Here is a 12,490-nt window from a genome sequence, read left to right on the forward strand (position 1 = left end):
CAGGAAAAAGGCAGAGAGGGAGACCCAGAATCCCAAGCAGGCTCCAGGCTCTAAACTGTCAGTCAGCAAAGAGCCTGAAGTGGGGCTTGAACTCGCAAACCTGAGTCCAAGTCAGATGCTTAACTGACTGAGCCACCCAGGCAATCCAGTATACTAGGTTTTAAGGTACAAGAGGATGACCAGGAGAAAGGGTGGCTGTAAAGAAACTTGGGGAAACAATGGAGACAAACTTCATTTCACAATACTCATAATACCATTTAAGGTATCTGAAGTCGAAGTAGAGGAAGAATTTTTCTCCACTCTGCCTTGTGGAATCAGAACAATGTTCCAGAATTTTGATGGGGGTGTAAATAACTTTGAGAGAGAAAGTCTCAAATCAAAAGTAAAGTGTAATTTTATGAATTGCAATAATGCCTTTTGATATCCAAGCAATGTGCTACTCAGGGATGCAATCCACAGAAGTGTCAGTATTAAAAATCTTAAAATTATTAAGGGTTACAGTGGGGTGATAAAGGGCAAGGTGGACAGGAATGCATCAAAATTAGCCCAAGCATTGGCTTGGCCTAGAAGTTTCTTCTGGGTATTTGAAGAACTCGTATCCATTTGTTCATTTCCAAATATTTAGTTAAGCGCCTACTGTGTGAGGCACAGCAGTGAACAGGGAACAGTTTCCTTTCTTTAACAGAGCTTACAATTAGGTGTATTTTAATTCTGAATCATGAATCCAAGAGCACCATACATCGAATGAAGCAGTGAACCGAAGGAACCATGAGTCTTCACAAACCGCAGCCAAAAACAGTGTTTCAAGTTTTCTATTCTTGGAAGCTGGGTCCTCTTAGCTCTGGGCAGGTGGGATGGAAAGAGATTGCCTGCCGAATAGACACACAGACTTTGTATTTGGGTTCAGCAGTTTAGGACTGGAACTCCAAATTACACCTGCAGCACCGTCCTAACCCGATCTAAGAGGCACATAGCAGTACCGGAGAAAAAGGACTGCGTTAGAGCTCTGGGAAGGCACAGCTACCCGAGCCTGACGCCCAAGGCCAAGGACTACAATTCCCAGAGGCCCTTGCGACTGCCCCTCTCGTCAGCACAGGTTCGAAGTATGCGAAAGAGGGACGTCGGGCGCACTCCTGTTGCGTCATTAGCGTGCGACTCCAGATACAAAACCAGTCTGGGCTGAAAAAGTATGGCAGCTGCTGAGGCGGCGGTGCTATCGTCGTCTTTGGAAATAGACACAGCCCCGGTCCCTGAAGCTGCAGAAACAGCCGCAGCCACGGCCGCCACTTCGTCAGCGACGGCTGCGGCCGCGGCAGTTGCGGCCGCCGCCAGGACCGGATCCGAAGCCACGGTCTCCAAGGCCGCTTTGGCTACTAAGCTGCTGTCCCTGAGCGGCGTGTTCGCCGTGCACAAGCCCAAAGGGCCCACTTCAGCCGAGCTGCTGAATCGGCTGAAGGAGAAGCTGCTAGCAGGTACTGCAGCCCGGGTGGGGGCCAGGCTGAGGCGGTCGCCGCGAGAGCGGAAGTCGTAGAGAGCCAGTGGGCTTTTTTTTTTTTTTTTTTTTTTTTTTTTTTTTGTGCGTTTGTGCCTCAAGAAATAAAAGGAGGGGAAAGGGTAGGATGACCACTGAATTACCTGTGGACAGAAATCTGGGGCATCTCGAACTCGGACTTGCCCTGATGTGAACTCCGTAGCCTAGTTGGCAGTTGTCGTTCTCAAGGGAAGAACGAAAAACAAAACACAAAACCCCCACACTTACACAAATAAACCTTTTCCCTTGGGCAGGCCGACCAATAATTCTGCACTCTGATCGCCCAGGAGCCTTTTCTTTGGTTCACGTTGATGAGCCTCTCTTGAAGGAAGAGGCTCTCTACCCCCAAAGTTGCATTCTTTAAATGGCTTGGAAATGCAGCTATTACTTAATTAACCAAGACTTTAGTGCAGTGGTTTTCACACAGTGGGCATAGGAATTATTTAGAGCCCCTTGTATCATTGCAGATTCCTGAAACCCAGAGGTTGTGATTTTGAGGTCCCGGGGTATTTTTAGGAAACCATTTTTAAACGGCTGCCTAGGTGATTCTGGTGTAGGCAGGCTGTGGACCACGTTCTGAGGGACACCATAATGGAAGAGCATGCTTTTTGTTTCTTCACGTGCACCAAGGGAATATTAGAAAAGCCTGAAAGATCTCAGTTCATCACCCCGTAGATTATTTCAGTGGCATCCAGGAACCTTAGATTTATTGGACACCTGCGTTAAGCCAGGTCTATGCTAGCCTATAGAGAAGTGAAGATGAAAGATACTGTCCTTTCACTTAACCGAGCTCAAAGCATAGACATTTCAGCAGCCTTTGGTGATAAAACTGTTCAGCAAATTCAAGGCTGTCTTGAATTTGACCCTGGCCTGTCTTTCTGTTAAAAAACAGTACAGGAACTTTCTTCTTAACACTGTTTAGAGTCCCTTGGCAAACTTATTATCCTTTTTTTTTAAAATGCAAAAACAAATTATTCTTATAGGAATTAGTTAATTAAAATGGACTCAACCCAGATTCAGATGTTTAATGGCAATAGGTACACTGTCACAGCTGTTTAATTGCAGCATTCTAACTACTCGGTCTTTGGCTCTACTTTCCTTGCACTTTGTTACCTGGGAGGATGGGTCATACAGGGAAGGCTGAAGGAAGGAATTGCATCAAGAGCAAGCATTGTGGTGTCCTCATAGAGTTTGCTTCCTTCATAAAATTGCTTTCATTTGGCCTGATTTGTTAGCTCAACTATGGCTCATACTGATTTCTGATAGGATCAAAGCCATATCCTGGCCTTTTGGTTAATCTGCCTCCAAGCCACTGAAGTTTCTTGTTGAACTTGGTTAAAACATTGTTTCAAGGCTGCTGCTCGGCTATCCTGCAGAATCCCTTCACTCAGATGTAGATATACTCATTACTCCGTTTCTATATTGCCTTGGTTGGCCTATTCTATATTTATGTTAGCTAGACCAGGCTTTCCCAAATGCCATTGTAACTGGCTATCAGATTTACCTGGGGAAATTCTAAAAGATACGGCTTCCAAGGCACCACACTCTGATGCCAGCCAGGTTTGACACCCACTCATTTAGACCACCATTTATAGAAATAGCCTCTATTAACGCTTCTGGCCTTTCCCAATGTTGATTCATATTATACTAAAATCTTTTCTTTGTCTATCTGAATCCTTCAAGGCCTATTACGTTAGAAAAAACTTTAACAAATATTCTTCCATAAATGTTACCAAGAGGATGGTGTTTCTTTGTTTTTTTGTTTTTTTAACATTTTATTTATTTTTGAGACAGAGAGAGTCAGAGCATGAGTGGAGAGGGGCAGAGAGAGAGTGAGGGAGACACAGAATCGGAAGCAGGCTCCAGGCTCTGAACTGTCAGCACAGAGCCTGACGTGGGACTCGAACCCACAAACCTGAGATCATGACCTGAGCCAAAGTTGGAGGCTTAACCAACTGAGCCACCTAGGTGCCTAAGGTGGTATGTCTTTGAACTTGAAAGAGGCAAATTGGGACACAAAGGGAAGAAGAATTTGTGGGCCTTCATATTTGAAAGAGTGTCAAGTCTCCAAGAGTCTTCTATAAACTCACAGATGAGAAATCCATAAGGCATTACAAGTGAAAGCTGAAGGGTTTGAAGCCTGGGCGTATCCTCACGGGTCTGTGTCACAGCAGCAGCCCTTCCAAGCTTGGTGATGTAATCAGAGCGTGGCATTAGCACTGTGTTCCAGAAAGACTGTCCTGTAATTCCTCGGTCAGGCTGAGCAGCCCAGCACATCTTTCGGACATCTGATCTGGCTTCTCCATTATTGCTCTGCCTCCCTTCTTTTCCTTTCTCTGTCCCCTCTTTCCATTTTCTTTGGCTCTCTTTTTTTATCTTCTCGGTGTCCGTGGTTATAAGGGAAGTTTGATGGGTTTGGGAGATGGAGATCAATATAGTTGTTCTGCTCCTGCCCTTTCTAATTTGGACTTCAGTCGCCAATATTCTATCAATATATTGATTGATTATATATATATATATATATATATATATATATATATATAAAACACTAATACCGCTAGTAATAATAAAAGTTCATTGTTAGAGTGTCTTGTGATTTCCAAAGCTCTGTCGGATAACATTATTTCAGTATCTTTACACTGGGAGGATGCGAGGGGCCGGGTTGGCACTTGCTCTTGTTAAATCTCAATGCCTTAGAGGTTGAGAGGCAGCCTAACTGTTACCCACTTCCCACATCACCTTTTGTTGAGATTCGCTTCCTGAAGGAATATTGAGGGTTTTGATTTGGAGCGAAGGGCAACGAAGATACTTTGGGAACTTAGGATTCTTAGAAGCAGCCCTGTGAGAGTTACTCCTGACATCAGGCAGTGGGCTGCCAGCAAAGATTATCAGGAAATAAGAGAATTAGTTGAGGGCTTGTAAAACTAGCTGCCTATGTAAAAGCTAACTTCTTTTCATCATTCTCTAACAGCTCACTATTACTAGGAATTTCTAGGTTTTTCAGGATTGCCTAGATGTTTGCTAACATTAAAAAAATTTTTTTTTTTGCCTTCAAAAATGAATTCTAGGTTCTAAACAATAAATTTTGGAATACTATTTCTTTTTAATTTAGGGACTGTCTGTACATTTTGGAGTCTGTTCTTTGCTAGTAACATTATCATCTTAATCTGTTTGTCCAGTACTTTTGTTTTGAGTATTCCATCTACCCTCCACCCCTTGTTTATAGAGATCCTACTTGATTTGTCTTGCTGATTGCCATTTCTCATCCTAATTGTTTTCATAGAAGCTGGAATGCCTTCTCCAGAATGGACCAAAAGGAAAAAGCAGACTTTGAAAATTGGACATGGAGGGACGCTAGACAGTGCTGCCCGAGGAGTTCTGGGTAAGAGATATGAATGGAAGTTTGATGTAACTATCACTTATTATAGAAAGAAATATTGGAGCGCCTGAGGGGCTCAGTCGGTTAAGCGTCCAACTTTTGGTTTTGCCTCAGGTCATGATCTCATGGTTCATGAGATCAAGCCTCTGTGTGGGCTCTGCACTGACAGCACGAGATCTGCTTGTGATTCTTTCTCTCTGCCCTCCCCTACTCGTGCACATGCACACTTTCTCTCTCTCTCTCTCTCTCTCTCTCAAAATAAACTTTAAAAAAAAAGATTGAGAACAGATAAGATTGACTAAAGCCATGCCATTTTCAGTCTACTTTGGGGTATGTTAGATATACTGGATTTATATAGCTGTCTTCTAAAGAAGCCCTGAGCTGGTACAAACTATTAGAAACTGTTAGAAATAGCCACTTTCGTGGGTGGATGGGACTGTGAGAAAGGGTCGTATCTGTGAAGAAGAGTTAAATTAACATAGCTGGTCTGAAATCGCTGGGTTGAGAAAGGCCTGCTTGCAAGGCTTGCCCTGGGCAGGCATCTGGGAACTTGGATTTTGGGACTGTTCCCTCCCTTCTCTATCTGATAAGGGTGCTTTGCGGCGCCTCAGCTCTTGGGGTGAACAGTGTGGTTTATGCCAAACCCCTGCTTTCCTTTTAGGGCTGGAATTTTGTCCTTCCACTCAGGCAGGTGGCTGAGTGACCATGCTCTCATCCTCTCCAGTAAGAACTTCGGGTGCTGAGTTTCCAGTAGGCTTCCCCAAGTGGGAACCTTGCACATGTTACTGGTCTTTATATTTTGGAGGTAGGAGTGTCCCCAAGTGTTCTCCCCACCCCATAGGTGGAAGAGAGAATATGCAAACCAACCGGTGAATTTCTCTGGTGTCCTTGCCATGTAACATGACTATGTTACACTGTAAGTCTTAGCCAAGTATGAATCTTCCAATGTGGGGTTGGTGATGGGGATTCCTGACAAGGTAGTTGGCTCTTCTTTTTTTTGCCTGTATCAAATTTAATGTCAAAGATCAGCTCTTTTGGGAAAGTGAGCCTTCTGGTTCCTGAGGGGAAGTCACACTTTCTTTTGGAGATACAGTGAGCATTTTATTGTTTGTCGAGGCAGATTGGTAGAATTGATTGACAGGAGAAAAACTATCCCTTCTTGTTTATGTATTTATTATGCATCTAGTAAAGGTTCCAAAGTTTAACTTTAGGGACTGCTGAAGTATGTACCCGTAGAGTGTATGTTGTACACACTTTTTGTATAACTATCCATAGTCACAAAAATATATATGATCACAAAAATATAGAAGTTGGTATGTCTCTGCATCCTGGAAACAAACTTCAGTAGGACAGTATTTAACTTTTTATGTGGTCTTGTGTTTTGTATTTTATTGTTTCATTTTTTTTAAATGTTGGTAATCCAGTACATGGATTTCGTGATGCACCAGTGAGTTGTGGCTCGTGGTTTATGAAATACTGTGCGACAGTGTCCCCTCCATTTTATTACAGCTAAGAAAAATTAGATACAAACAACAGACTCAATCTAAGCTCTCCAAAGGAAATGAATGCTTATTTAGAAGAAAAGGATAAAATTGGTGAAGAAAATTCTATTTTTCAAGGAAGTTAGAAACAATGTAGGAGTCTGCACTTTCTAAACTTAGGGTTTTTATTTCATTTGTGTTGGCAAAAATATCTTTACTGAAGGTTTAAATAGATTTTAAAAACCCTAAGAAATCCATTTTCCTGAATTAGATAACTTGAATAGGCAAATTCTGACAGAGGTATTGTTTCTTGCCATAACTAATGATAATCACTTATTGAACAACTTACTTTGTGTGACATCTTCAGCTTAGGGCGTTCATAAATTATGTACTTTAATCCTATTGTAGTCCTTCCGTAGATGTTATTATCCGTTGTTTTACAGAAGAAGAAATGAAAACCCAGAGAGATCGTGCATTGTTGTAGCTTTTGGCCGAGTCGGAATTTGGACTCAGATGTGCTCAGTTCCAGGGCTTCTGCCGTAACCTGGCATGGCAGAGACCGGGCCCTCCTGGCCGCCTCCCAGGCCCCTTGCAGGGTTGCCAGCAGTCACCGCATTCTTAGCGATTGGTCCTTCGACTGGCTTCTCAGTTTTTATCAGTTCAGCACTCCATGAACTGAAGCCTATTTGCTGTAACCATTCTGTTCTACTGTTTTCCAAGGCACAGCACCAAAATAGAAGAAGAGACAGGATAAGGTCTGCTGTGTGTGAATGCACCGATTGTATTAGTTTCTGGTGGTTTTTACGCATTGGTTTGCAGAAGATGGTAACATTCAAGGCAGTGAATAAATAAGTTTATTTAGTTATTTATTTATTTTTATGTTTTTTATTTATTTTTGAGAGCCAGCACAAGCAGGGGAGGGTCAGAGAGGGAGGGAGACACAGAATCAGAAGCAGGCTCCAGACTCTGAGCTGTCAGCACAGAGCCCAATGCAGGCTCGAACCCACGGACCATGACATCATGACCTGAGCCGAAGCTGGACGCTTAACCCACTGAGCCACCCAGGCGCCCCAATACGTTTATTTCTTATCCTAAGCTAAGAGCGTGTTGAAATTTCCATTTTAGTATTATGAAGGGCAGGCGTTTAGCTAAGATTTGTGTGAGTGGAAGAAGTTGCATTGGAATTAATTTCCTATTTGGAGGCTGAATTTATATTTGATCATCCATGGACTTTTATGATGATACAATCTGTGCATATGTCAAGTTTATTAATTGTTCTTCTAATGCCTATAGTTCCCAATGAGGAGTAAAGTTTTAAAAAATGTAGGTATTTAGTCACAGAATAAAGGATATTCATTGTCTAAATTAGTAGTTCTGGAGTCTGTTAGAAGTTGATTTTGGTTATAATGGTGGAATAAACACTGGGTTCTAATCATCGTGAGTTGTGAGCTGGCTGCTTTATGTACTAAGTACACACATCCTGGGAAAACCTATAATCCCTCTGAATCTCCATTTGTTTATCTCTGGAAAGGGGGTAACCTCTACCATAATAACTCTCAGGAGCTTTATGGAAATATCATGTGAAATATTTATAACATACAGATATATGCTGTACTCTGTAAAGTGCTTTATGAAAGAGTTTTTGAACAAAACTGAACCTGTGTGAAAAAATATACTTTTAATTTCAACATACAGACTGTTTTTTGCTGTTTTTTTCCTTTGTAATACTGATGGCACAGATTTAAGAATTTAGCTGACAATTTAAGATATAACCTGAAATTTAGGTTTATAATTCGGTTGCCCTATGATATATATAGTATATATGACATATAATTCTATAAAGAAGGCTTGCAAGAGTCTCAAAATCCTAAATATGTCCATGTCGTAATCATCAGAATCTATGTTAGGTTCTATCACAAGGGGACATTCGGATTGCAGATGCAATTAATGTTGCTAATGAGCTGACTTCAAAACAAAGAGATTATCTTGGAATATCCAGGTGGACCCAGTGTAATCACAAAGGTCTAGTGGGCCTTAGCTTTCTTGGATAAAATATGAGAAGGTTAAGCTAGAGACCCTTAAGATGCCTTCATGTTTCAAAGTGTATCATTCTCGATCACTGAACTAGCAGAGAAATCAGCGTTTCAGCCATGGTAAAGTCGAACATGTCACCCACTCTGACTCCTGCTCTCTGGTTGATAAAGCCGCTGTGCTCATCCTTTTATCTGAGAATGGATGCGGTTTGTTCCTTTTTTAGAACATGGCTCTTCTATGTTCACATTCGAAACATCCTTTAAGGCTACTCAAACTCTGTTTGAAATGCTTGAAAGAAGCATTATCTGGTAGCCCGTCAGAGCATTCCCTTCCTTGACCTCCTACAGCAATTATTCTGTGTTCATTTTGACTCTTAATCATATAGTATCATCTTCCTGTTCAGTGTTATTCACTCATTAATTCACATACCGTTTTTTTTGAGCACTTGCAATTTCTCTTCCGTGTATTTTATTTTCCCCATAAGGTTTTAAACTCAAAGTCAGGAAGTTGTTCTGTTTCATTAATGTCTTGTTCTTGGGACTGTGTACAAAGTTGTTGCTCCGGAAATATTGACTGGGGATTCGTGAACAGAAAATTGCACTGGATCTTGTTGTTGTTGTTAATGTTTATTAATTTTTGAGAGAATGAGCAGGGGAGGGGTAGGGAGAGGGGGACAGAGGATCAGAAGCAGGCTCTGCTGACGGCAGGAAGCCCGATGTGGGGCTCGAACTCAGGAGGCCCGAGATAGGTCATGACCTGAGCCAAAGTTGGAGGCTCAACCGGCTGAGCCACCCCAGTGCCCCGGATCTTTGTTACCATTATACAAAGTTTGTGCTTGGGCAGTGGCAGCTGTTATTTGAAGAGCACCGTGCTCAACAGAGAATGCTAAACGCAGACAGTTTTTTTTATCTTAGTCTCTGCACTAGTATTACTCTACCATAGAAGCTTAGAGAGGGTTTTGGATGATTTTATTTAGGGCTTGGGATTTGAGCTGGGTTTCAAAGGATGAATTTTGAATAAAAAAGTGTTGGTACCATACGCATGGGGACCCTATTGAGTATTGTTGGGGGGGTTGGTAGTGAGCAGTACAGGTTATCAGAAGTGGTTATGAAATGGTATGAATTGGAAGAGAAAGGGATAGAACAGTCAGACTGGAAGTGGTTTAGGCTAATTCAGCCTCATGATGGTGGGAAGAAAGTATAGATGAGTCAGGCGGCAGAAGAATGAGAAGGAAGGGGGTCTGCTGTTAGCCAGTCTGATCCATATTTTAACTCCACTGTATACTACTTGTGAGATTCTGTGCAAGATTCTTAGAGTCTCTCTGTCTCAGTTTCCTCATCTATAAAATAGGGATAATTGTATTATTTTTTTTAGGGTTGTTACAAGGATTAAATGAGCTGATGAATGGGAAGCATTTAGAGTGGAATTTGATACACAGTAAACTCAATGAATGATATCCGTTGTAAATATTCATAATAATTCTTTCAGCTTGCCAATTATTTCTCCTTGTTTTTTCTTATAATTCTGAGTTGTGGTGTTTATATTGTATTCTTTTACAAAATCATATCCATTGATGAGAAATACTTCAGTTCTTACATAAATCTGTTTGCTCTTAAGTGCAGAAATGGTTGTAAACCGTCATTCTCACCGGGTGAAATGTGCTGCCGTGAGGATAAATAAGACTTGAAGAGAGAGGTGGGCCATTGTGGTACTTAGTAGATGGTCTGTGTGAATATTCGTTCTCCAAGGTCTCATTTTACCCTGTGTTCTTTGTGTTGATCTGTTATGTTTCTGTTTTCTTGGTGGTGTACTACCGGACACTCACCGTCTCTGAATCATTCATTAGCTATGATGATGGCTTGGCTTGGCTTGATAATGAACTCTGTCAAAGGCTTTTTTATACTGTAGTCAACTTGTGCCATGTATTTTTCACTGATGCCCGTGTAAAATTCCAGGGAGTCTTTGGAGATTCTTCTAAAACGTCAGCATCTAACTCTCTAGGTTGGGTCTTCTGTCCTGTTTAACACTTTGAGAGAAAACCATGTGTCACCATCTTCTCTCCAGAATTTCTAAGTCGCACAACAAATTAAACTGATTGGAGTAAGAGGAGCCCTCTAATTACGCTAAATAGATGTTTTTTCCAACTTTTTATTATATGTGCCAGGATATTTTGACCAAAATATATAGATATTTTAAAAACCTGCTTTTCAGAGTAGAGTGTCATAATATTTCTTTTTTTGGTTTATAGTGGTTGGAATCGGAAGGGGAACAAAAATGTTGACCAGTATGTTGTCAGGGTCCAAGGTAAGAATACTGGAAAACTTTTGTTTTTCTTTTCTCTTGAATGTTTTTCTTTTGGGTTTTGATCAGTTAAAAAATAAACTGTGTGTGTTTACAGGTGTCATTCCTGAACATTAATTACAGGTCAAGATATCTGAGATCCCAAATATTGAGACTATACCTTTTTTTTTTAATGTTTGTTTATGTTTTGAGAGAGAGACAGAACGTGAGCTGGGGCAGGGGGCAGAGAGAAAGAGAAAGACACAGAATCCAAAGCAGGCTCCAGACCCTGAGCTGTCAGCACGAGCCCGACGTGGGGCCTGAACTCACAAACTGTGAGATCATGACCTAAGCTGAAGTCAGATGCCTAACCAACTGAGCCATCCAGGCGCCGCAGTAAATTGGAAATTCTTAATTGAAAAGCAAATTCATTTATAGAAGCAAAAATTCTGCAATGCCTATAATTTAAAAAAATATATACTGTCTTTTTATATAAATCCGTTTCTTAGATGCAAGAGAACTTACAGATCATAACTTCTATTGACAGGTTTTCTTTAACCTTGGAATTTTTATAGAAACAATGCCATTTCGTAACCCATGCACTTTTTAACAGAAGACTTGCTTTGTTTAATGGTAACAAAATGTTTACTAAAGAAAAGTGAGGCTTCTTTAGGATGATAAGTTATGTCACATTCATCTGTGAGAGTGACCTTGACTAAATCCAAGAGTACATTTTGAGGCATTTGATGGAGAGAGAAGATAGTTTATGCAGGTTAGGAAACGCTGTAAATGTGTGTGTTGCTTCGGGTATCCAGTGAGAATCCTTACGCAAAACCGCAGGGTAGAAGTCTGCGTGTCAAAGGGGTTAACCTCTCTGGGCCTCTCAGTTTTTCCTTAGGAAGAATCCTTTGATTCCCTCTAGCGTCTCTTTTAGCTCTACAAGAAGAATAGTATCTGTTCTAATTAGCAGCGAGGCGCTGGTTATAGTGATTGGGGCTGAGGACCAGTGAAAATGCCTATGGAGGGAAGATTCATGAGCCACTAGGTAGAGAAGAATTTCAGCAAGTTCCTAGACTAACTTTTTATTTAATAGTTGATGAAGTGAATTTGTTAAAATTGTTTGTTAAAATATATATAATGGTCAAAGACCGTTTAAAAGAAACTTCCATGGGGCGCCTGGGTGGCTCAGTCAGTTAAGCGTCCGGCTTCGGCTCAGGCCATGATCTCACAGTTCGTGGGTTTGAGCCCCGCGTCAGGCTCTGTGCTGACAGCTAGCTCAGAGCCTGGAACCTGCTTTGGATTCTGTGTCTCCCTCTCTCTCTGACCCTCCCCTGCTCGCACTATCTCTCTCTGTCTCTCAAAAATAAATTAAAAAGACATCAAAAAAAATTTTTAAAGAAACTTCCAGTTTGTTGCAGACTACTTGATGACTTTTGTAAAATAGAATTTATTTATTTATTTATTTTATTTTTTTGTTTTTTTAATTTTTTTATAAATAGTTTATTGTCAAATTGGTTTCCATACAACACCCAGTGCTCTTCCCCACAAGTGCCCTCCTCCATCACCTCCACCTCTTTTCCCACCTCCCCCTTCCCCTTCAACCCTCAGTTCATTTTCAGTATTCAATAGTCTCTCAGGTTTTGCATCCCTCTCTCTCGCCACCTCTCTTTCCCTCTTCCCCTCCCCCTGGTCCTCCATTAGGTTTCTCCTGTTCTCCTGTTAGACCTATGAGTGCAAACATATGGTATCTGTCCTTCTCTGCCTGGCTTATTTCGCTTAGCATGA

General features: G+C 41.3%; 1 protein-coding gene across 4 annotated transcripts in view; it reads left to right on the plus strand.

Annotated features, from left to right (window-relative positions):
• Positions 1-1,180: 1,180 nt before the first annotated feature.
• TRUB1 (TruB pseudouridine synthase family member 1) overlaps positions 1,181-12,490 on the plus strand; it is a 38,069-nt gene continuing 26,759 nt past the window's right edge. For all 4 annotated transcript variants that reach the window (XM_029932639.1, XM_029932641.1, XM_029932640.1 and 1 more), the window contains exons 1-3: positions 1,181-1,472; positions 4,815-4,913; positions 10,674-10,729. In XM_029932639.1, coding sequence (XP_029788499.1) covers positions 1,190-1,472; positions 4,815-4,913; positions 10,674-10,729 — 438 coding nt within the window. In that variant the 5' untranslated portion in view covers positions 1,181-1,189. The remainder of the gene's footprint in view (positions 1,473-4,814; positions 4,914-10,673; positions 10,730-12,490) is intronic.

This window comes from Suricata suricatta, chromosome 2 (assembly GCF_006229205.1).
Source record: "Suricata suricatta isolate VVHF042 chromosome 2, meerkat_22Aug2017_6uvM2_HiC, whole genome shotgun sequence".
In the NCBI taxonomy this organism is placed as follows: domain Eukaryota; kingdom Metazoa; phylum Chordata; class Mammalia; order Carnivora; family Herpestidae; genus Suricata; species Suricata suricatta.